The sequence below is a fragment of the Trematomus bernacchii genome, unplaced genomic scaffold (genome assembly GCF_902827165.1).
Source record: "Trematomus bernacchii unplaced genomic scaffold, fTreBer1.1, whole genome shotgun sequence".
Taxonomy (NCBI): domain Eukaryota; kingdom Metazoa; phylum Chordata; class Actinopteri; order Perciformes; family Nototheniidae; genus Trematomus; species Trematomus bernacchii.
Window position 1 is genome coordinate 2,092,650 of NW_022987608.1, and position 26,208 is coordinate 2,118,857.

The following is a 26,208-nucleotide window of genomic DNA, read 5'->3' on the forward strand; positions in this document are numbered from 1 at the left end:
AAATGATTCTCAGATGTATTGTTGCATCCTAGGTAACAATTAATTTGAAGTCAAGGAAAAATCAATCAGACATTATTGCATGCACACAGAGCTGTGTATCGAACAGTTATTAAAAAAGTAACCTCTCCAGCACACTGCATATTTCAGACTTCAATCCAAAGACTGACGTGATATGTAGACTTTATTTACAGGTTCTTTTTTCAGTAAGGCATGCCGTTATTAAAAAACAAAGCGCTGGGATTCTTTTATTCGTGGGTTACGGTCTCTGTTTTAGGGCCATGATGATAATACTGGATACTGAGGGGGGGGGGAAGAGGAGCAAAAACTGCATTTCTGAGAATAGTTTTTAGCCAATTTGTGCCGTTTACCTTCACTTTGTCAACATGTTGATTTAATTCAAAGTCTGTGGTTGTATAAAAAAAATGTGCATAAGAGATTAAAGTTTGTAAAAATAAGTATTAAAGATTTCTAGATGCCGGAAAAACATGATTAATTTGTCAGTGATGGAGCTATTTAGATTTTTTCAAACCTAATAATTGCAAAACTATATACTGTAACTATGCAAAGTACCAATGGAAAAGTATCATATAGCAGAATGACCCATTTCTGAATATTATGTTATATATTGTATTATAAATAATGATGCATAATGTACGTATGGTGCAGCTGGTAAAAGTGGAGCTGGTTTGAATCACTTAATATGGTGCTAGGTGGGTTTATTTATTATTGTACATCATAATGTATGAGTTTAAGTATGAGAAATGTATGTGAACAATTGACCAAAAGTCCTACAAACTATACAAAAAGAGCTATTTTTGGAAGCATTTGAGTTCCGATTTAAATCAGAAAACTGTTTGAAACTCCAAATTCCCACACTGTGCGTGACACTGAAGTATGCACACACACACACTTAAGTACCATTTTAAGTCCTGTTCAAACATAATATTAAGACCTTCTTGCAATTCCCTTTAACAAAGAGGTTTTTTCTAACCACAGACTTTGAAATGATTTCCAGATCTAAACCGTATTGACTCTGAAATGAGCCCGTATAATCCCACAGTTTGAATCAGTTCATCCCAGAAAGCCAGCAAGAAATCTCCCTTTTTCTCTTCTGTTGAGAAAAGGATCAAATAGAAACGGGTACATGCGGTAACACCCAGTATTTTGTGGAATTGTTATCGAACAGTTTGAAGAATTTGTCTGAGTTTTACTATCATCTTTTTCTGTGTCAAGTTTGAACAAGACAGACGAAAAACCATGAAAACACCGGTACTGTTGGAAGTTAGTTATTCTCCACGTTGCATTCATATGAAAAAAGTACATTCATCTAACTATTATAGTTGTTCACACTAGCTTTGGTTCATATAAGACATCTTTTGTTCAGTAAAAAATCTGATGGGAAAAAGAAATGTGTGTAAGATGCTGAGGCTTTGTTAAAAAAAACTCGATAAAGACAAAGCAACTTTTCCTAGTTAACTTTCATCAGCTGCAGTTTATATGATTTGTCGCCACCTGGTGGTCAGACTGAAGCCTTTATTGGCAAACTTTTCAAGGAGTATAAACTCTGCATGCTCAAAGACCTCTGTCATTCCACATCACTTTCTTTGAGTGAAACACAGAGGAGACCGATGGCAATGCACCAAAAATGTCCCTTAGTTGATGTTCTCCATCTATTTTCTCCTTTGTAGGCAAACATTCGCACACACAAATGATAAATGATTAAATGTCCTGGTTAAAATCGACCTGTGTGAAGGAAAAGGAGCCACTGTTGAGTGTTACTGACATCAGTTACCATCACCTGAAATGTTCCAACGGCGCATAGTTTAGAGATACCTTGAGCTCTGTTTCAGTGATGTCTGGTTTAAAAACACCAGTAAGGCAATCAGATATGGTGCATGCTCGTGCATGATTCATGTTTACGTGTGTCCAAACATCCTGGAGTTCATGATTTGAAACAAATATGAATGTCTGCTGAAGCCTCCTCAGGAAACACAGGATTCTGCTGGCTGGTTTTTCTTGTAGCTTTAGTAGAACGAGAGTGATTTAAGAGGAATATCCACTCACACACTCCACTACAGACAGATTCAATGCTAGTTTGCAGATGGATAATAGCCTCAGTGTGTGTCGCTAGTGAGATGGAAGAGGAGGAGAGATGCAGAGCAGATGGAAAACTGTTATTCGTGATACCTCACTTGTCCTCCATGCACTGTGTTTTCCAACGTTCAGTGCCTTGCTCCAGAGTGTTCAGCATTTTCTGCTCAAATCCTGTCTCAGTTTCAAACGTAGATGCCTTCAGGGTTGAGTCCGGACGTCCCGGCGCTCAGGGCTCGCAGGTCGCTGGGTAACAGCCGAGAAGAGCCGAGTCTCTTCAGAGAACCAGAGTCCACTTCTACACACACACACACACACACACACACACACACACACACACACACACACACACACACACACACACACACACACACACACACACACACACACACACACACACACACACACACACACACACACACACACACACACACACACACACACACACACACACACACACACACACACACACACACACACACACACACACACACACACACACACACACACACACACACACACACGCACACACACACACACACACACTAATTTTAGCCTCTTTAATTTGAAATGGTCGCTTTTTAATATACTTCATAAATTATAAATCTTTCTCTGAGGGATTCTTGCAGCATACTAGTGATTTAACCGGGCTACACACTTGCTTAAGTTATGGCACATACACTCTAAAGATGACCAGAAGGGGGCACTGTGTACAAACACATGTGAAGACAATAATGAAAACAAAGCACTTTCATCCAAACGAGGCTAGTTATGATAGAACCTATCAACAAGGTCATGGTATTGTGGCAAGTGTGTGTGTGTGTGTGTGTGTGTGTGTGTGTGTGTGTGTGTGTGTGTGTGTGTGTGTGTGTGTGTGTGTGTGTGTGTGTGTGTACCGTTGTCCCCTGCAGGCTGGGCAGGCAGCACGGTGACCTTGGTGCCGGTCTGCTGGATGAACTGCTGCAGGTTGACCTGTCGCAGCTCTTTAGTCAGCTGCTCCAGCTCCTGCTCCTTCTCCTGCACGAGGGAAACATGCTGAGGAATAATACACTCTATGTGCAATACAAGGAGGAGTAGTGCACACTCAAATTCAATTCAAAGATTCAAAGGTTTTATTGTCATATGCACAAAGCTACAGTGTAGAAATGGCAATGAAATTATTCTGACATGAGCTCCTCCAACAATGCAACATATATAATAAAATACAAAATAAAAAGTAGTGCAAAAAGTCTATATACATGAACAGAATATGAAATTAAATAATGTACATTAAGACAAAATTGAGCTGGAGTATATGGTACCTAATACCTTCACACTCACACTCATCAGTGGTGTTAAGTAATTTAGTAGATTAACTCAAGTACTGTATTCAAGCTCAATTTTGAGGTACTAGTACTTTACTTACTTTTGGTACCTTAAAGGTGGGGTAGGTAATTTTGGAGAAACCAGCTCGAGTGCGCTAGAATTTGAAAATACACAGCCGGAAAAAATCTCCCACTTCCTTACAGAGCCCCTCCTCCAACACACACGAACGCGCACATGACCAATGAGGGCACGAGATAAGTTTGTGCACAGATGGAAGGCTGACAGGCAGGTAGGCCATCCAGTTATTTTAGCCGGGCCGGCTAAAATGATTGGTCGTGCTTTTTACAGTACCACGGCTTCCACAGATGACATTTTTTAATGGATTTTTTGTCAAAGCACTTCAGATATTCATTGCTATCGGGATGTTAAGAGCATTCCATGGGATATAACAACAAGTGTATCTCGAGCCGGTTTCTCAAACTTACCTACCCCACCTTTAAGTATATTTTGATGCTAATACCTTCCTTCTTTTACTTGACTGACATTAAGATTGCAGGACCTTTACTTGAAACAGAGTATTCCTACTCTCTGGTACTTCTACCTTCAATAAAGTACACACTCTTAGTACTTCTTCCACCTCTGCTGCTCATAACCCAGATAAACAGCTACAGAGAATTAGCTTCCAGATGGTTACGCAACTGCAGGCGAGGGATTGTGTTCAGGCCCCTCTCTAATCAGAGGAAGAATGCTGTAACAGCCCCCCTCCCTCCCCTCTCATTACCTCATATTTCCCACACCCTGATGGACCTGCTGTACACTCTGTGGATCTTCACCGTACACTCTGTGGATCTTCACTGTACACTCTGTGGATCTTCACCGTACACTCTGTGGATCTTCACTGTACACTCTGTGGATCTTCACTGTACACTCTGTGGATCTTCACCGTACACTGTGTGGATCTTCACTGTACACTCTGTGGATCTTCACTGTACACTCTGTGGATCTTCACCGTACACTGTGTGGATCTTCACTGTACACTCTGTGGATCTTCACTGTACACTGTGTGGATCTTCACTGTACACTCTGTGGATCTTCACCGTACACTGTGTGGATCTTCACTGTACACTCTGTGGATCTTCACTGTACACTCTGTGGATCTTCACCGTACACTGTGTGGATCTTCACTGTACACTCTGTGGATCTTCACTGTACACTGTGTGGATCTTCACTGTACACTCTGTGGATCTTCACCGTACACTGTGTGGATCTTCACTGTACACTCTGTGGATCTTCACCGTACACTGTGTGGATCTTCACTGTACACTCTGTGGATCTTCACCGTACACTCTGTGGATCTTCACTGTACACTCTGTGGATCTTCACTGTACACTCTGTGGATCTTCACTGTACACTCTGTGGATCTTCACTGTACAGCCCAGGATCCACCAGAGATTAAACCTCGCTTCACTGCACACAACCTAATGAGCTTGGATTTCTTCGCCTCCACCTGTGTGCCGAGGACTGCTTTCTCACTGTGCAATATATACCTGGCTGCTAAATCCTCAGAACTGTTAAAGGATGTGTTTTTTATGTAAATTGTGTAACTTTTTTTATTATAATAATTTTAAAAAAGATGTTCTGCATGCTACTTAGGTAACATTAAGCTGTCTTTGTAAATGTCCCCTCTGTGGGACTAATAAAGGTATTCTGATTCTGATTCTGAAATAAAAGGTGGTGATGATTAAGGTTTCTTTTTAATTTAAGAGCAGTTCAAGCAGACATTTGACCGGGAAAACAAAGTAAGGGGAGAGAAACAAACACAAAAGGAGGGTTTGAGCATTTTCTAGAATAAAACGTCTTCTCAAAACTACCAAGGATGTTTTCAAATCCGGACGATTTCGATGCCATAAAAATGTAATAATACTAAACAGCATATCTGAGCTGACCTGCAGTCTGTGGCTGGACGTGTGCATACTTAGTTATGTTTTAATAAGTAAGTCTATTCTCTTCACTTTATCTGAACTATATTAATATATTCTGCTGCTGTAAGGATGTAAATGTCCCTGTTGCGGGACAAATAAAGGAATTCTGATTCTGATTCTGATCACCTTTTTCATTGAATTTAACACCTATGATGTTCCCGGTCAAAAAAATGACCTCCATAGGATATGAATGGCCAACCCTAGATAACCCTATTGTGTTAATAAAAAAATTAAACATCAGATGTGAGCTGACCTGCAGTCTGTGGCCTGACTGGCTGAGCGAGCGCTCCAGAGCCCGGCAGCTGCTCTCCAGCCTCGACGTGTGCTCGCTCTGAACCTCCAGCTCCAACAGAACCTTCTCCAGCTGGTTCTGCACCTGAAATACAGAGAGAGAGTGAAGAGGAAGATATAATGGATGAAGGAGACTCTTTTTGTGCTTAAAAAAAACAGCTGAAGGAAAGCTCAGCAGAGACGCTAACATCTGGGTGACGTGAGGTCTCTTCCTGCCTCTCATTATAGACTCTATGCACTACATTAATGCACACAATGTACAACAATATCTGTTTTATTTGATTATTTCTGCCGATTTCTATTCCATTCCATTTCTATGTAAATACTGTTATATTTTACAATATTTTTTATTATTTTTCACATTTTTCTAGTTCTCTATCTGTGTTTTTTAATTTTTGTTTTGCTTTTATGTATGCACCATGACATCAAGTACATTTTCCTTTTACGTGTCAACCTACCTGGTAATAAACCTGTTTCTGATTCTGATTAACACTTTTGTGGCTGAGTTTTGCAGTAAATGTATGAAAGATATATATTCCTTTTATGGAGACCAGAGCATTAAAGTAATTTATTCTACAGGTAATAAAAGCATTAGTGTCCTTGTCCTGCCTGGAAAGATGAACGGCCAATCTCTAGCAATATTCTTTAGATGATAAAATGTTTTTTTTATCACATTTCTGTTATGAATGTGTGGTTCGAAGCTTAGATTTAAATCAAGTATAACCCCTATAGCTTCTGAACTGTTTTAAATGTAGTTTTTTTTGTCCTGATTCAGCTGGAGAACATCTCGGCCATCCATACTGTAGCTTAATATCTAATTAATCACAGCTAAAAAGTACATTGATTGGTCAAAATATGTAACAGCCTTCAACTTAGTATTCAGCAGCCAAGAACCACGTGAGGTAATGTCTGGGTAGCCTAGCAAATCATTAATATGACCGTGCACTTTTACTGTGCTTTTTAAATCTTGCTGTGTTATAATATTTTAGAATTGTAAATGCGGTTAGTTCATTGAATGCTACAATTTCAGTGCTTTGTTGTGTATTGTGGCAGTTTGCACTGATAAACATGTACAATAACTTATTTATTGACTTGTTTAAAAAAAATGTACTGCCTTGTATTGAGGTCTCCATATTAGGTTGAATACTTAAAACGAAAGTTAATTATATCAATTATATTCTTGTATAACCCAAAATGAAAATGCTTCATATTTTATGATTTTCTATATTTACAGTACAAAACAAAGTGGTTTGTTAAGTTGAGTGTAAGACCTATTATGGTTTACGAGGTGTCACTGATAAGAGAGGAGAGACAGTTTCTTCCCACAGCAGTACAGGGGGGGGGCTCCTGACTTAAGGAGAAATAGACTGAGGCCCCAAAAAGGTGTTTGTGCCATAGCCGAGAATAATATTTTGCAAGTCCTGCACACTAGAGGCCATGCCCAGTTTCCACAAATATGGGTATGGAGGAGGTGTCTTTAGGTTTTTCTGTCCTGTTTCGAGCATAAAAACACAAGCAGAGAGGGAGCAAACTCGAGAGAGGGGGGTTCCCCTGGTATGCTCTCTCCCTGGAGAGCTGGGTTTTTCCCTCGGTAAGGTTCTCTCAAAACTTGATAAATATTGCTTACATTTCTGTTTATTGAATGCTGAGTGAATTGTTGGATGAAAGTTTGAAACTGTTAGATCCTACTGACCATTTTTGAGGAACTGCCTCTGAATGCTGTCGGACTCTAGGTATGAATGTTAGCACCTTCGATCCGTGAGGAGATTCCTCTGGATTCTGTCGGAAGACTTTAATGTCTAAACTATGAATTAAGGTTTCAGATTAGAAAATGACCACCGCATGATATGTTTTATATTATTGTCATATTGTAACGAGAGAAGGTAGAAACCCTGTTCAAGTGTGGACCAATTTTTCTTCAAATAAACTGATCCCACCTTTTGGATTGGGACAACTTAAAAGACATCTGGGCTCTCCTCTCCTGCTTGAAAGGTAAGAAATGCACACTGCCACACTCACACTTAGGTAGGGCCATACCTCATTACTGATATCAAAATCCTTCGGGATCGGTTAAACAGATTTAGCGGGTCGTCTGAATTGAAACAGCAGTTAATTGAACCTGGTTCTCCAGGAATTAATAGAGGTGAGATCTTGCTGACGTTGGTGGATCTGAGCCAAGCAGTACATAGACTCAATAACTTCTGTTAGGTCAATTAGTAGGTCTGAGTAATTTGCCGGAATAAATTATCAGCCCCCCCGACCCCAAGACTTGACCGTATTGTTCTTGTATTTATATGGTAATGTTGTATTGTTTTATAAGCGTACTGTTCTATGTATCATAGGTCACTTTATATAGTATATATTAAAGGTTTTTAGCTTGTATTGCCAAAATGATACTTATATTATCTGTTATGTGTGATTGCACTATTGGGAATGCTTGGAATTTCGCTATACTCTGTGTAGTGACAGTAAAGGAATCTAATCTAATCTTTTTGTTATGTACAGACTGGACTGTACCTCCTCCTCGTTGACCCTCTGGTGGAGCTCAGTCTCCTGCTGCAGACGCTCCTGCTCCAGACCTCCCTCCATGCCCTGAAAGTAAAATAAATGTGAAAACTGGCATGGAAAATAATCTACTTTTAGTTTCCATTTAGCAGCCTCCAGGTGGATAAGTAAAGCTCCTCCATGATGCTCACCTGAATGTGTGCCAGGTACTCTGAGAGTTTGGCCTCACAGTCCCGGACACGAACCTGCAGCTCGCTCAGCTGCTGCCGGAGCTGATGCTCGCTCTCCTGCTCGATCTGAAGCTCGTTCTGCCAGAACACCTCCTCCTCCATCTCTGCTTCGTTCCTCCTCACCTGCTGCTCCAGGATCTGCAGCTCCTCCTCCAGGCTGCCTCCCTGTGGAGAGGGAAAAGTGAGTTACTTTAGGAACTCTAATGTACTCTTATGATGGCGAGAATTGGATGACCATTTTAGTTTTCATTTCATATAGCACTGTAAATCGATGAAATTATGAGCTTTTCAGTTTTGTTTTATGTATGTTTTGTGTGTGTGAGGTCCCCAGGAAGAATAGCCAATGCTCATGCTAGTGCTAATGGGGATCCTAATAAAAAAGACAAAAAGACAATGCCTTTGAGTTTCCATTTAAACAGCCTCCAGGTGGATAAGTAAAGCTTGCATTCTCCACAATACATTTTCCTTGCACTATTTCTATCCTATTTTATTTGTGTTTACTTGCACTATGTTATCTGTTTTATTGTGTTGCACTGTATGAGGAGCCTGTGACCTACGATTTTCATTTATATATCTACCCTGTAGCTATGTACTAATGCTAATAAAAGCCTTGAATCATGAATCCTTGTCTTTTTATGCTGCTGCAACGCAAAAAAAGTCCCAAATTGGGATCAATAAAGTACTTCTTATCTCTTATCTTAACTCGCTCGACCCAAAGTGAATTCAAAATAATGATAAGGCACTGCAGGCAAAAAAACATTGTTTCTCATGCACAGGGCAAGTTGATATTTTGGCTCTTTTGCATCCATAAAAAGTCTACTTTGGGAATAATGGAAGACTTAAAAGCTCGGACAGTGATTGACTGCTATTAATATTCGAAATAACCTGTTGTCGGAGCCTAGAGGTGTAAAAAGTGTAACGTGTGTTTTTTTTTACGGCTACGTCATCAGAGTATGACAGGTCAGAAATGACCTGATACGTTGTGTGAAGGCAGCCTAAAACTTAACACATTTGTGAGGGTTTATAGTGCAAGTCTTATGGATTTGCACCTGGTTTTGGAGCCCGCTACGCTAGAGATGTCAAAAGACGAACATTGTGCGTTGTTATGCGGCTACGTCGTCAGAGTATGACAGGCCAGAAATGACCTGAAACGTTGTGTAAAGACACATTTGTGAGGGTTTATAGTGCAAGTGTTATGGATTTGCACACATCATGGTTTCCTGTCAGCTGTAGTTTCACTCACGTCCCCAGCCTCTCCAGCGACCTCCTCCCAGTCCCTCAGGTCGGCCTCACACCCCAGCAGCCGGCTCTCCACAGCCTGTAGCTTGTCTCTCTGCAGCTGAACGAGACGCCTCATCTCTCCGGAGGGACTCCCCGGCACAGAGGGAGATCCAACACCTCCGACAACTCCGACCCTGCACAGGTTCAGACTCACACCTCGCTGCTGCTGCTGCGGCTGTTTGGCTGAATATAGTCATAATAAAGCTTTATTTGTATATCACTTTTCACACAGCTCAAAGTGCTTTAACAACATATGATACGATACGTGAGATACGATAATACTTTAATGGTCAGATCAAGTCTGAAATTTGACTTGCATCACAGCAGCTCCATGTGTAACATCAACATAGACAAATATCAAGACACAATACATGAAAAACAAACAACAAACATTTAACATAACAGCACAATCAGTGAGAGAAGATATGCTCAAATACCCTTTAGCGTGCATTTGATCGGATTGACTGGAGCACAAAGGAGTGCTTCAACATGGCACACATCACAACTAATTCTGATTCTAACTACAAAGCGTTTAGCAGTTTTGAACGTACAGGACAAATTCAAACCCCTTACCTTCAGTATCTCTGCTTTTCCACAGCAGGTCCCGCAGACCTCTGGCCCCCCCGGTGAAAGTCAAGGATTTGCGTTTGGGTTCCCTTCGTTTGAGCGAGCTGTCGTTCCCTGAGGGCCGGAGTTTGGCCAGAGGAGGCAGACTCTGGCGGTAAAATCCTCTCTCTTGGAACCGGGTTTGTCCGTCAGAGTTTGGCCGCTCGCTGACAGACGGGCCGGTCCGATGGAGGATGAGCTGCACGTCGCTGGCATACTGACCCCATTTGTTGAGCGACACCACGGGGTTCTCGTTCGGGGCCAGGTGGCGTTCTGTGTCACGCCATTTCTCGATCAGAGTGTACCTGCCGGTGCGTCCTGGAACAACATTTGAAAGGTTTATACATGATGAGGTGCTTAAAACTGACATTTCCTGACAACATGATTGCAACAAAAGTACCATATATTAAAAAAATATCAGGTTTAGGTTCAGGTTATTCATTTGTACCTGTAGGTAGATTTGGTTTGCAGGTAAAAGACAGACTTTTTCGAGAGAGTTGTCTGTTGTCTATGTTGTTTTGGAATATGTGTCATAATTGATCCCTTTTACCTGCAATGTACCTACAAATAATAAGATTGTTCCTATGAGTAATGGGTTCGGACGTGAAAAAAAAAAAATCTGCCAAAATTAGAACAAGTTTCATGAGTTCTTTTTCTGCATTTCTTATTTTTTTCTCAGTGCTCTTATTTTGAAGTGGTCTACTCTCCATTGGTCACCTATACAAAAGGAAAATATCGATCATTAAGTTTTATGGAGAGGGATGATTTACAAAATTGTGAGCCATAATCTGTTTTGATTTATTTTGTTTAAGTATGATGGAAATAGTTTATGTTGTATTTTGTTCGGATGAAAGTAGATTTGGTTTTAAGATTGCAGTGTTTAATTTAACGGTACATGGGTGACGCCGGTCTTATTTAGAAAATGTGTTGCAATGGAGAACTGATTTAGCTCACACTTAATTAAAAACGTTTCTCTGTTATAGATGGCGTTGCTCTCTCATTGGGTGTTCCCCAGGGCTCTATGCTTGGCCCCCTTTGGAGTCCAAACTACACCATTTATTATCTTTGTTATGCAGATGACTCCCAGATTTATGCCCTGAAAAATAACTTTTATTTAATGTGATGTATTCTGTTTTGGTGAAAACTCCTGAAGCATAAGCAAGCCTTCAAAATAAAGTGTTATATCTAAGAGAAAAGACAGAGCAGATTCATTGAAGTCTTTCTCATTTCTCCCACGCTTGAGCAGCTTTGACTGTTTCAAAGAACGTTACCGGCACGTTAGGTGAAAGAACTTTACAGTGGGAAAAACAACCCAACAAATAGTGTTTGTGTTGGGAAATGCTACGTTCAATTGGTCACGGGAGGGGGTGTGTACGCCTGCATTCTTGTCTGTACACATAGATAAGGGTAAAACACTGCCTAGCGTACCCTTACCCTCGTCCTACACAGTGAGGGTCCTTGTAAAAGAGGAACATTCATCACTACAGCCATTCATATCAAAGTGCCCTGGCCAGGACAAAAGGCAACGAGAACACAAAGGACGGCCAACGCCATAACTCCTGCTACACTGTCACCATTAAAAACACACACATGTTTAACCCTGAGAAAGATCTATCAATGGGGGACAGCGAGAAATCCAAGTAGGAACCATTTTAAAAACAGTACACATCTTTCAATGTAGTGAAATTATATTGTTATGGTCTTGGATTCACAGTTTTATGTACATTACAATCAATTCCATGAGTAACAGAGAAAGTGTCAACGTATATCTCTGCACTTGTACATAAACCAAAGTCTGCAGCATGACTCATCTAGTTTTGTGAAATCCCATTTGTGATGAAAATCTCTTTGTGCCCTCAAGTCACTTTTCATTTTACTGCAATTTATCATCTCCAGCACCTCTGACAACCTGCCCGGCCAATATTGGACACAACCCACAGAGCAGAAAATTCCCATTGGGAATGATTTGGGACTAAATATCTCGCACCATTAAGGTTTCTGAGCACAGGAGCCGGGTGGAGAAGATTTAATCTCACAGTGCTAAATATACTCTTCTTATGGTGGTCTATTCATCCTCCTTCCTATAACCAAAAGCTTTTTACATCTACTGTATCAGAGAGAGTTCAAACTTTAAGAGGAAACTCAAGACCAACCTAGATTTTAATTATTTGTATTTTATTTGTATTTTATTGTAATTTATTGTTATTTAATTTATTGTTATTTAATTAATTAATTTAATTTATTTAATTTATTTATTGTATTTATTTATTTTAATTATTTTCTTTTAATTTATTTTTTATTTATTTACTTTTAATCACAAAGCTTTATGTTACTCTGGTTATACCTGGGAAGGCCAAGATGGTATTGTTTTTATTTGTAAATTGTCTATGTGATTGGTTTGTGAAACACTTTGAGTTACCTTTGTGTATGAAAGGTGTTATATAAATACATATATTGATTTGAACTGATATTCCTGTGATGTTAGATATGTTTCCGAGCATATACCACCTGATGTGATCGCTAGAGATAAGCACACTGTTTTTCTGACATCGTAGTAAGAAGTTATGAGCTTACCTATGGCTTGTGCCAAAGCGATGACGACTTCCTGGCATGTTGTGAACTCAGTGACGCCGCACACGATGCGCTGAACTCCGTCCACCCACACTTTCAGCTCCATGGCCTTCATCCAGACGCCCTCATTCCTCCACACCACAAGGGGGCGCTAGACATGGTAAATGGTCCATCCTTAAAAAGACACAAAGAAGAACTGTGTTTCACTGTTTGGAATATCTTACAAAAACGATTTTACTCTCATTAACGCTTGCTAAAAAGTTAGGCAAATAAAAACGTTTAAAGTGATAATATGTCAATGGTGTGTTTACTGACCCCTAGTGGCCAGTAAAATATTGCATGTCTAACAACACATTTGTTCACTTGAAAACATTAATTTGGCCGAGAGAATTAAGGAACAATAATGACAACTATATCAACAAGATTCTGTAGAAACTCAATATTCCAAACCAATTTTTGAAACATCATGTTTTAATTTGAAATTGAACACACCCTACACTGTAGCTTTGTGCATATGACAATAAAACCTTTGAATCTTTGAATCTTGAATTGCTGCAAAAACACACTTGTGGTGCAGCGATTGTGACCGGTGTAACAGGCCTTGTGCAATATATTTTTCATTTGCTGGTGCCTGGTGCAGAAAAGCTCAGAGTGGTCGCATGCACGCAGAGCGAGAGCCATTTTCAAAGTGCTGACACAAGCACCTCAGCAGCGAGGCAGTCATTAGGAACCTGGCAAGGTGACGGAGCGGCTGCCTAATGCTCCCACTGCTGAAACCCTACTGGGAAGAAGCAGCCCTCCTTTTCTCCTGACTGGACCATCAGCTCGGCTCTGATCCTTGACTTCCCCATCGCTTGAGGCCTCTCTTAACAAGTTAGGCGCCTTCCATCTTCATCACAGCTGGAATCGGACTCCCATCCGTCCAGCAATCTAACTACCGATCCCTCGAGGTGTTCGCCTACTGAGAATGCATTACACTGCACACTCCTCTGCACTGAAGGCATCTGCTGAGGGCAAGGCCTGGATGATTTGTAACTCAGATACTGCAGGATGCTTCTGAACACAGATGCCTGTTGTGGCCCCGTAAATAAGACTTTACCCATAGTCAGAGGTGGGAGGTAGTGGAGTACAAATACTTCGTTACTGTACTTACTTAAGTACATTTTTCTGGTATCAGTACTTTACTCCACTACTTATTTTCCTGACGACTTTTTACTTTGACTTCTTACATTTTGAACCCAAATACCTGTACTTTCTACTTCTTACATGTTGAACACAAATACCTGTACTTTCTACTTCTTACATTTTGAACACAAATACCTGTACTTTCTACTTCTTACATTTTCCAAACAGGCTGGTTCCTTTAGTTTGAATGTGTGTTTGGTGGCGTGATCATTATTATTTAGAGTCATTGCGTGCCTATTGATTTGAACACGATCCGTGTATCCATCATTTCCTGAGGCCTGTACTACGAAGCTGGATTTTCGCTTAGCCGGCTAAATTCAGGGAAATCTCGGGCTTTCCGGTCCTACGACGCTGGTTCTCTTTTTAGCAGGCTAGATTTCCATGGTAACTTATGCTGAGCGGCAAACCTGCTCCGGAGCAGGTTAGGTGGCAGGCTAAGAGATCAACTCAGTGAAAGCACCGCCTGCTGACCAATCAGAGCTCAGTGTGCGGAGTTTAAAGCGATCAATTCATATTACAGGATAGAGGAAATACAGAAAAACTGCCGTTGCAGGAAAGACGTCCGGCCAAAATCAACTGACTGTGTGAACGTGAAAATTAATAGAATATCCCCTCCCATCTTCAGAGCAATCAAACTATTATAATATTAGCGTTAAGAAAGCTTATTTAAATATCTGCCACAACATAAGTAACCGGATCAGAGTAACATTAAGTACAGTCCGCGGCACTGTGAGTGCAGACGTTGATGTGTCCCATTATCATTCATATCATATCACATCATAATGTATCATATATTTCCTTATTTGAGTCAGCTTCTTGAGCCGTATCTGGCCGTGCAACACTCACAGTGTCACATACTGTATGCAGAAGTATTATTTTAAGCAACACATTAAGTTGACGAAACACTCGAGTCAAATTCTCCTAATTAAAGTCAGATCCACTCGTGTCTTGGACGGGGCAGTGATTTCATAAACCTGTTAATGTACGCATTCAAACACTTTTTCTTTTACCAGCTGTATTCACCTTGCAGGTGCAGCTATGTGGCTTTTATCCTGGAAAAAGTGTTTAAGTCATGGATGTTTAAAGTTTAACTTCTTCATATTTGACTAATATTAAAGTTCACTTTTCATTCAGGAAGTATGACGCTGCGCTGTCAGTACGCTTGTCCGTGTTTGTGATTGGTCGAATGCTCCAAATACCACCCCTTTCATGTGAACGCGCACCTAACTAGATAGGACACGGCTGGCTTGAGCGATCCACTTGATAACCAGCGTCGTAGTACAGTTTAGCCAGAGCGCGTATGTTTTGGATTGGGCCAACCGGCTAACTCCAACATATCCAGGTTAGGTTGAACCAGCTTCGTAGTACAGGCCTCTGGTCTTCTCTAAAGAAGAGGGACCAATGAAAACGTTGTCATGTTGCCGTTGTTCAGCATGGAAACATTCATTAGCTAACAATGACATTATTGTTCTATTAATATAAAGGGAGGTCAGGTACTCTTTAAAACAGCTGCTAGTTATGGGTACTTTTTACTGAAGTACTTCAAAGCCTCTTTACTTTTACTTGAGTAAAGAAGTTTAGTCAGTACTTCTACTTTTACCAGAGTATTTTTAAACACGAGTATCTGTGCTTCTACTTGAGTTAAGGATGTGTGTACTTTTGCCATCTCTGCCCATAATGCAGCTCAGCTGAAGGGAGGAGAAATGAAAGAAAAAGGGGAATGAAAGTGAAACAGCAAAGGGACGGGTATGGATAGACAAAGCAAACACTTTTGGGATGACACGAAAGAATATTCATTTTGGTGAGTGGTGAGTCAGGCAGGATGTCTACTTTTCTACTCCGAAAAGATTGTTTACAGCGAAAAACTGGACTTAAATAGGATTTCTACTTGTTGAGTCAAATTGTGGTCATCTTCGTGACATGGTTGCACAACACTCTGTATCCTAACAGATGAGTCATACAATGTTTATTCAATGACGTGTGATATTGATATCACACCAGAAGGAAGAGCCATTGTTGACACAAGCTTGTAAATCTGCTGCCTCCCTCTGTCTCTCACACTTACATGGATACACACACTTTGTAAGGACACACACACACACACAAAATAGCTATGTGCACATGTATGTGTGAAGTCTTAATGAAATCATTTCGCATCTCTGTGAAACAATCATCATACACCATCGAAACAATAAGAGCAAAGATATTGCAAATTAATTTTGAAGAGTTGTTCATGTTTAATATCTATGCTATAATGCTCTGAAACATCTCCTCTGAATAACTGTATTTGTCATAGACTGTCTCCAAAAACAATATTTGTACACATATTAATGAGGACTTAATTTAGCCTCAGCCAATATTCACTTTTACTGAAAAGAGCAAAGAACAGCAACCTCTGTAACTGGATGCTAACGGCTAATGTCAACTAGCTTTCTTGCTGAATACAACACAGATATGGTTTTGACGAAATAATAAGGAAATAATAGCGTGCTTCCCTTGGACGAGTTGAAAGTGAGTAAATTGTGTCCCAAACACATGTTTATCTTCCTCTGGACACTATTACCGGGCCCTAAGACATCCCTTCTCATGTCTCTTTCTCCAAACGACTGCAGGTAATACACTGACTCTGGATAAGTACCTCATACAACCCTTTTCCAAACTATCCCTTAAATCCTTGAAATGCTGTACGCAGGATATAAGCTGTGACCTGGGTGTGTGAGTTCAGGGAAAGTCAATTTAAAAACTAATTGAATTCTCTGCACAACAGCTTCACCTCTGCAGTGTGTTTCCTCGTGGAAACAAGCTTCGATTTCCTTTACCCTTGCTAATAACTTCCAACACTTGAATCACTAGGAAAGAGACCTCTACAGTATGCTTCAGTGGTTGCAGCTATTGTTGTGAGTTTTCATCATGCCATTGCCATACTTTGGATAGGTTCGTGATCTAACTAACAATCACTTCGAAACGCCTGCTGCAAGTGCGAATAAATAAATCATACATGCACACAAATTAGTTTCTCTGCAACATGTTTGGTTCTATTTCAGTTCAGCTTCCCTTGTAAATATATCACTTCCATTTTTAGTGTCCGACTGAGCTCCACATGTCCGCAGTGGGTAACCTCAGATCCTGTGGCTAAGGTGCTGTTGCTGTTGGAATTTCCTTTTCTATTAGTCACAGTTTAATAAACACACACTGACTCAACGCTTCACATTACAACCGCACACTGAATCCTTCACCTAGTCGTCTATTTATAGAGAATCCTGGACAGTAAAGCTGACCCTCTTAAAGCACAGAGAACACACTACATGTAGATTCAGGCGGTCTTTAAAAAGCTTCTGTTAACCCTTAAAATTCTGGTCCGGTGTTACATTTATGACTTTAAAGGTCATTTTAAGACCATTTTTAAGACCTATTTCACATCCATACTGATGAGAAAGGACAGCTGCTTTAGGTCTTATTGGCTTCTCATGTGACTCTAATTCCTTTTCACTCAAAGCTCCTAATTTGAGCGTTTTTGTACAAATGTGCAGCATGATTTAAATCCCTAAAAAAAAAACAGGCTTTCCCAAGCATCAGAAGCACTGTACTTCAGCTTGATCTTTTGAATTTGTTCTCACCTAAATTACTAACTTAGCATCAATAGGAAGAACATGTTGTTTTCAGTATGAGAGGAAAGACTATGTAACACACTAGCTTGCATCATTGGTTCTGTATAGGGATGTCCCGATCCGATCACGTGATCGGGGATCGGAGCCGATCACGTGATTTTCACGTGATCGGGGATCGGGAGAAAAAAATCGGGGATCGGAATTTTTTTTTTTTTTTTTTTTTTTTTTTATAAAATATTTTTATACATTTTATTTAATGTTACAAAACAAAAATGACCATGTTCACGTCTTAAAGTCATCCTGAGGCCTTAGTTTTGGGTTAAAATTACACAACATCATGTATGTGTTGCTTCTTTTGGGCTTGTTTTCATAGACCTGGTTGCTTATTTCTCTCAAATCTGGCAACAGAGTGGGCGCAGTGTCTAATAGTAGCAGTAAGCTAACAAGAGGCTACGTTCAGCTGGTGACTCGGGAGTCGGGACAGAGAAAATGTCAGGAGTTTGGAAGTATTATAAAATTGAAAGCGAAGGCAGTGTAACAGCCAGATGCAATGTTTGCAAGGCGGAGGTTCCGCGTGGTGGAAAGAACAGAGCTACGTTCAACATGACCAATCTAATACAAACACCACCAACAACAACACGACGAGTACACAGCGGCCACTCAGGTAACGGCACTGAAACAACCGACACTTTCAGAGACTTTTAAAAGGAAAGAGAAACTACCCCAGAACAGCCAAGATAGCTGAATTCATCGCGTTGGATGACCAGCCGTTATCTGTTACCTTTTTTTTCCTCTTAATGCATTGCATAAAGATCGGATCGGGAAAAATCGGTATCGGCAGATTGTCAAAATCAAATGATCGGAATCGGATCGGGAGCAAAAAAAGGTGATCGGGACATCCCTAGTTCTGTAGTTTTGTTACAGCATGTCCAAAGTAACTTAGTATTGCAAATAATCACACCTATCAAATAGTATTTTACACATTTTGAGCCCTAACATTTTTGAGATTATTGGATTTTAAGACTTTTTAGGAAACCCTGTTAACCCAGTGTAAGGTTGTGTTCATTTTTTAGGTTGACACATGTGGTTTTGGACAACCTTTGCCTCAGCATGTGGTTTCCGACATGAAGAAGACTGTGTTGTCTGGGCTGTTTGACGTGGAGCTAAACTTAGCGGTGACTTCAGTCTGAAGTTTCATTCTTAGGATGCCACAAGAAGGCAGAGCTGGGGAGACGTGGTGTCCGTGTTTCTTACATGCATTTCCTCAAAAATGGATTGTAACTAAGAAATACCAGCACAAAAATCCCACTGAAAGCTCCTTTAATATCCTGGGATTAGCATATTATGATGGAAAAATGGAAAACAAAAGCTCTTAATGTCAAACTAACTACGAGTCTGGGCTTGAAGGAGTTAATTTCCTGCCTTGCTTTCGCCCAGTGCTCACTAACTCAGTCTCCTGATTAACCTTTAACTTCCCATTGATTGGGTTTGAACCCCCCGACCCTGCTTAATTCCTCCAAGCAGCCAATCACAACATCAATTAAATTGTCATTAAGTGCAATAAACAAGTTCTGACTACAAAAAATCCAACTAAACCTGCATATTTTTACATGCCAGAAGCACAAGACCCAAATGCAGTCATGTTATTATAAAACTATGATAATTATTAAAAGGCACAACTTGTAAAGAATAAGAAGAACAAATGCTATGTATGTCACTATATTTAATTCAATAAGTGAGCCATTTCTGACGTACTAATGTACTAATAATGACATTCAGAAATATTGTATTTCACCTATTTTCAGATACTATTGATTCGTCAATGCAAGATGGTTTTAATACACCTTTTTGTACTGATTCTGTATTTTTTATACACTCAAAATACATCTTTCTACCCATTTATTACACTAATAGTATTTAAAAGTAGCACAGCTTCTATAGAACAAAAACGCAGCACATTTCAGAGTCAACCCTTATTTTTACGTAGTTCCCTAACACATCTGAAAATGTGATTAAAAAAGGAGACGTGAAAACAGCAGGAGTCGTGAGCAGTTCAACAACAAGCCATGATGCAATCAGGGGCCAATTTTTAAAGAGACAGGGAGGTGGAGGCAGCAGGAGGGGGGGGGGGAGTGGTGCACAGACAAAAGAGCATGCTGCAGTGTGTGTGTGTGTGTGTTGTGTGTGTGTGTTGTGTGTGTGTGTGGTGTGGTGTGTGTGTGTGTGTGTGTGTGTGTGTGTGTGTGTGTGTGTGTGTGTGTGTGTGTGTGTGTGTGTGTGTGTGTGTGTGTGTGTGTGTGTGTGTGTGTGTGTGTGTGTGTGTGTGTGTGTGTGTGTGTGTGTGTGTGTGTGTGTGTGTGCCCACATGGCTATAGCAGCATGACTGGATGCAAACAATCCCTCTCCATGGCGACGGGGCTCTGCTTTGTCCGGCCTCACACAGATGACTGGATTGATTGGAGCGCACGGTCTGGGAAAGTAGACCAAACAATCACCAACAATTAAGAAGCAGCCCGTGCTTTCCTGTCACTTCCTCTTTGTTTCCTCTGAATGTGGGCTTTGGAAATACGTGGAGGTGTACTGTGCACCGGGGTTACCCAAACTCTGGAGTAAAGTGGGGGTGTTGCTGGAGTTGTGGTTTGCTGGTGGAGATTAACAACACACTTTAAACTTGTATTATGTACACTGCAAGTGTGTTTAAACTATTGGATGTTACAGCAAAAGCACATTTGCATCCAGTGTTGAAAGCCATGCTAGCAGCTCTGTGAGGCTTTGAGCTAAATGCTATTGACAGCATGCTAAATGTAGGCCAAATTCTATCCAACATAATTAATACATTACATTAAGCTACATGGTGGTTATAAATCAGAATTGTATTGCATGAGTGTGTGTTTAAACGATTGGATGTTTTTAGTAAAAGCACATTTGCAATGCTAGCAGCTCTGTGCTGTGAGCTAAATGCTAATGCCAGCATGCTAACTGCGCTGACATTTAACAGGTATCTACAATGTGTGCTAACAGTTATAGCCAGAAATAGGGATGTCCCGATCACCTTTTTTTGCTCCCGATCCGATTCCGATCATTTGATTTTGACAATCTGCCGATACCGATTTTTCCCGATCCGATCTTTATGCAATGCATTAAGAGAAAAAAAAGGTAACAGATAACGGCTGGTCATCCAACGCGATGAATTCAGCTATCTTGGCTGTTATTTTGTTGGCCTTTTCACTGTTCTGGGGCAGTTTCTCTTTCCTTTTAAAAGTCTCTGAAAGTGTCGGTTGTTTCAGTGCCGTTACCTGAGTGGCCGCTGTGTACTCGTCGTGTTGTTGTTGGTGTTTATATTAGATTGGTCGTGTTGAACGTAGCTCTGTTCTTTCCACCACGCAGAACCTCCGCCTTGCAAACATTGCATCTGGCTGTTACACTGCCTTCGCTTTCAATTTTATAATACTTCCAAACTCCTGACATTTTCTCTGTCCCGACTCCCGAGTCACCAGCTGAACGTAGCCTCTTGTTAGCTCACTGCTACTATTAGACACTGCGCCCACTCTGTTGCCAGATTTGAGAGAAATAAGCAACCAGGTCTATGAAAACAAGCACATACATGATGTTGTGTAATTTTTAGGGCTGTCAGTCGATTAAAATATTTAATCGCGATTAATCGCATGATTGTCCATAGTTAATCGCGATTAATCGCAAATTAATCGCACATTTTTTATCTGTTCTAAATGTACCTTAGAGGGATATTTTTCAAGTTTTTAATACTCTTATCAACATATGAGTGGACAACTATGCTTTATATGTTTGTTTATTATCATTTGAACAATGACAAATATTCTCATGAATATTAAACACAACAACCTCTGAACATTACAAATATTCGCCTCAATTCAACCTAGAACCTCTCTCATACAATACTGTGTGTGTGTGTGTGTGTGTGTGTGTGTGTGTGTGTGTGTGTGTGTGTGTGTGTGTGTGTGTGTGTGTGTGTGTGTGTGTGTGAATGTGGAGGATCGTTGGAGCTATGTGCAGCTCAAGGCATATATGCCTGTGTGTATGAGCTGTGTTGCGGCACTATCCGTGCTGAGTGTGCTGTCTGGCTACCTGCATAAAGTCAAGTGCTCGGCGCAGTTGTCGGCGAAATGTCGCTCCTCTGTTTTCATTGAAACAGCTCCTTATATCCGTTAGCTCAGCTAGCTAGCACCAGATGCTAACAACAACACGTAAGGTGTGCTTCGCTCGCGCCACACATACACACACCCTCCCGGTCCTCCCGATGGCCAGTCCGGGCCTGCCGGTGAGCGTGGAAGTGTGGTCTGCCACAAGCGGGCAGCAAGAGCGGGGCTGTCAGCATCAGCTTGTAGATGGTATTTTAAACTCGATGCGCTCTGAAACTACGGCGGCCGAGGACAAAAAATACACATGCGTTAATCGCGTTAAAATAATTAGTGGCGTTAATTTTTTTTTGCGTTAACGCGTTATTAACGCGTTAACTTGACAGCCCTAGTCATTTTAAACCAAAACTAAGGCCTCAGGATGACTTTAAGATGTGAACATGGTCATTTTTGTTTTGTAACATTAAATAAAATAATTAAAAAAAAAATATTTATAAAAAAATAAAAAATAAAAAAAAATTCCGATCCCCGATTTTTTTCTCCCGATTCCGATCTTTTGAAAATCACGTGATCGGCTCCGATCCCCGATCACGTGATCGGATCGGGACATCTCTAGCCAGAAATAATACATTACATGGTGGTTATATGTCACTATGAGTCGTCATTTTTTGTTCAAGTAAAGTTATAATAAAGTATCATCAAATGTCAGTGAGTGACAAGAAATTCAAAAGTATTATGATAGTTGACCTTATATAGGTAATTATAAAATACCAAATAATGTGATATGATAATTGTTAAACACATTATGAATATCCGTGAGTGCTTACTGATTGCGATGAGCAGATTTGATTGCATTATTAGTATGTTGATATTACAATATATACATGATGGACATCACTGAAAGTGTTAAGTCATGTTTACCATATTAGCTTATTATGTGAGCATTTGCTAACAAGCACTAAACACAAAGTAAAACCGAGGCAAGATTAATCAATTTATTGGACACATTCTTACGTGAAGATAAAAATGTCCTGAGAGGAATGTGGATGGATATACAACATTTGTTTAAATCCATCCATGGGTTAAGATATTTCGTGCCAGCCAAGCCACAGGATATGCTCAAGTCAGCACTGCAGGTATTTGGGATTTAAAAAGCTAATTAAATTAGGATTTGAACCTGTGTCCTCAGACATAATGTCATTTTTCTTGATGGACTATAGTGGGGGCTCAGAGGTCTTTCCGTAACACACTCATGACTTTGTGATTTTCACTTGGCACACAGCCTCGTATCGTACAGCACAATATCTCATCCTGTATCTCCTCCCTTTCTTTCCTATTCATAGTCCGACATGAAAGCTGATAAAGATGTTTAGATAAATCAAAGGTGACTGGAACAAAACCAAAACCTTTTTCAGTTTGCAATGACATATTAACCAGTATTTTAACGTTGCACTACTCTACGTCCTGGATTCTTATTTTCACCTGTGTGTGTTTCTTTTTCTAAAACTACCAACTTTTTTTTCAACGTTCTTTAATCTCGTCATGTCAAACCGAGCACTCAACGGAGACACCTTTTAGAGATTACTTCCACATCAACTGAGTCAGCTGAGCGGAGGGGAGGTGGTTGCAGGTTAAACAAAAACATGGAATAAGCGGAGTGGAAAGATCCAGAGAGAAATCACACAGAACAGCTTTTCATCCAGGAACTGTCAACCATCCATCCTGCAAGATAAGACTCTCCTGTGAACAAACTAAACGTTTTCAATGGAGGCAATACATGCTAATTATCAGAGGTTTTTAATCCACATGACTGAAACATCCTCACAATGACCACTAATGTGCGAAGATAAGTTGTTGAATGGGTGAAACAACTGAAAAAAAACAGCAATTTAGCATCTTTTTGTTATATTTCAGTGCCTGTAATGACCACCATATTTAAGTTGGGTGACATAATGCCAAATTTAAGTCTCAAAAATTAAAAACTAATCAGCCTGCTGCAGACAATAAGCCTTTAACCCTGTAAGACTCAGAGCTTAGCTAACATAAAGGTGGAGGGAAGGGGGGTCCAGACTGGATTATTTACACTGTAGAGTTTGTTTAATTAAAGTTTTCTGCTTTGGGAGCTGATGAGGAGGCTAATATGGACGACATGGAATAACATGTTTACTAGTTTAGATACAAAATCATTGGGATTATTAATATGACTGAGAGGGAGATATTAAAGACAGCTTTTATGTTAAAGGGACACATATGATTGGATGCTTAGAGAGGAAACTGCACTCAAAATTCTGCAGAATGTTTTAGTTTTTTAAAGTTGATGAAATATCATTGTTCCAGTTTTCCTAATAAATAATTGTCACCGATTAGCAAATAAAAGAAAGTGAACAGGAAACATTTTGAGGATCAATTCATTATTCAATTAATTTGGGAGGATTTGCTGCTAAATATAAATGTATATATATATATATAAATGTTTAGAAATTGTTAGCATGGCTTAACAAGATATTTGAAGATGGGATTTTGGGCTTTTAAGAAATTGTGAAAAGATAATTTTTGTGCTTTTTGACGTTTAAAAAGATCAAGGAAACAGATGAAAATGAGTTGCTGTCGTTGCTATTAGTTAGCAGCCAATATCTTTCAAAGTACATCATTTTATTTAACAAGGAACAACCCTTAAACATCTATTAGAGACAAACCAAACGGATACTAGCAAGACGTATTGGGAAGGGGCGGGATATTGAAATAACTCTGTTAAAAAAGGAGGGAATGTGAAGTTGTTAGCACTAATTATGTTGTGCAAATGTAGGTCAATTAACCTACAATATGCTCTACTGTCATGCACACAAGAGAATATATAGTTTTGTGGTTGTGCTGCAGAGTTTCTCTACTACAAACACAACGGCTGTGAATGAGTTGTGTCCTTGTTTCCATCACGTGTGCTTCAAGGACTTCCTGCTCTTTCTGTCGCTGTGTGACTCCGTTAAAGGAACTCTGATTAAAAACCACTGCTGAGTGAGCGCTTATTGCCCAACTCTATTAAGAGATTCATCACTGCAGGGCTCAGCAGTCCACTCACTTCCTGCTGGGTCATGGATCAGATATGTGGAAGACCAAAAGCACTCCATTTAAGGATCTATTCAAGTTATACAATTGGGAGGATAATGAGGAAAATGTGATAACTCCAGATATATTGGTATTCACTATGAAATTAGATATATAACAGCCTACAACCTTATGTTATTTGCACCGGATTTTAAACACATGAGCACATACTACAGTTTAAAAAAGCAGGAATAAAATCAGGCTCATAAGTCAGACATGTGGAAGACTAAAAGCACTACATTTAAGGATGTATTCCTGAGATATAAGCTATCAAATGTGGAGGATAAGGACAAACAAAATGAATAAATATGACCCTTTTGAGAAAGTTATGCAACTACAGCTGACCAATGTATATTAGCTCTCCAAATATATGGGTATTCACTATGAGATGATATATAACAGCATATTTCAAACACATGAGCACATACTACAGTTTAAAAAAGCAGGAATAAAATTCACACTATGACATTATATAATCAACTACAACCGTATGTCTATGTGTGTGATATAATGTCATATATTCATTATCCTTAGTGTTATAGTCTCTTTTGTATATTTAAATATGGTGTAAATATATAATCGTTTATATTTTTGACCTTCTATTACAACTTATTTCCTCATGTTGTTTATGTTTGCAGCACCATACACCAAAGCCAATTCGTTTCTATGTGTAAACCTGTCACTAAACTGGATTCTGATTCTGATGTTATTGTCAGCAGATTTTAAAATGCAGGCTTTCCTGCCGCATTCACATTCAGCCCTGTGCGTAAAAACCACAACAACATACCTGTTTCCAGACCAGTGTGTGTCAGAGCATGGGTAACTCTGCTGTTGTGCTGCAGCCTCACTGCTTCTCTCTGGGATAAAGACAAATCCAATGCATGTTATGCGGGTAACTTGAAGGAGATCCGGTGCGTTCTTCGAGCTGGTTTAACGGTGCAAACACAACCGAGCCTCGATAATAAGTCTGGGGTAAAAACATGCGTCCATCCGGGTGTTATTGGACCTCCGACATGGGGCTCTGAGCATAGTTAGCTGCTGCTGCTCCGTCACACAGCCTGTATTGCATCGGAACTGAAGTGGGACACCGCAAGGCATCATGGACCTAAAGCTGCAACGCACCGGCCACGCAAACCACGCAGAGGTCCAGTCAGCTGAGTCAGATACAGGATTGTTTTTTCTTTCAAAGGTGATTAAATGGAAACAGATTGAGTTTTTCTTGTATATTTAATCTTGGAGAAATTGCATATTCATACAAAGTTAATTTTGAACAATGTTACCAATTATTATAACAATAGAGATCAAAAACATTAACAAGGCAATCAGAACTAATTGT

The 26,208-nt window shown here is 40.0% G+C and overlaps 1 protein-coding gene across 2 annotated transcripts; it reads right to left on the reverse strand.

The window, feature by feature from the left end:
* rassf8b (Ras association domain family member 8b) lies at positions 1–25,908 on the reverse strand. 2 transcript variants are annotated; one of them, XM_034131220.1, is made up of 9 exons: positions 25,660–25,908; positions 12,866–13,036; positions 10,259–10,609; positions 9,648–9,868; positions 8,366–8,569; positions 8,187–8,261; positions 5,632–5,754; positions 2,988–3,096; positions 1–2,389 (listed from the first exon to the last, which is right to left on the reverse strand). In XM_034131220.1, the coding sequence occupies exons 2-9, from the start codon at positions 12,975–12,977 to the stop codon at positions 2,277–2,279; spliced, it is 1,308 nt and encodes a 435-aa protein (XP_033987111.1). In that variant the 5' UTR covers positions 12,978–13,036; positions 25,660–25,908; the 3' UTR covers positions 1–2,276. The 2 variants fall into 2 exon arrangements, with proteins under 2 accessions (XP_033987111.1, XP_033987110.1); XM_034131219.1 differs by having other exon boundaries at positions 2,988–3,108.
* Positions 25,909–26,208: the final 300 nt, after the last annotated feature.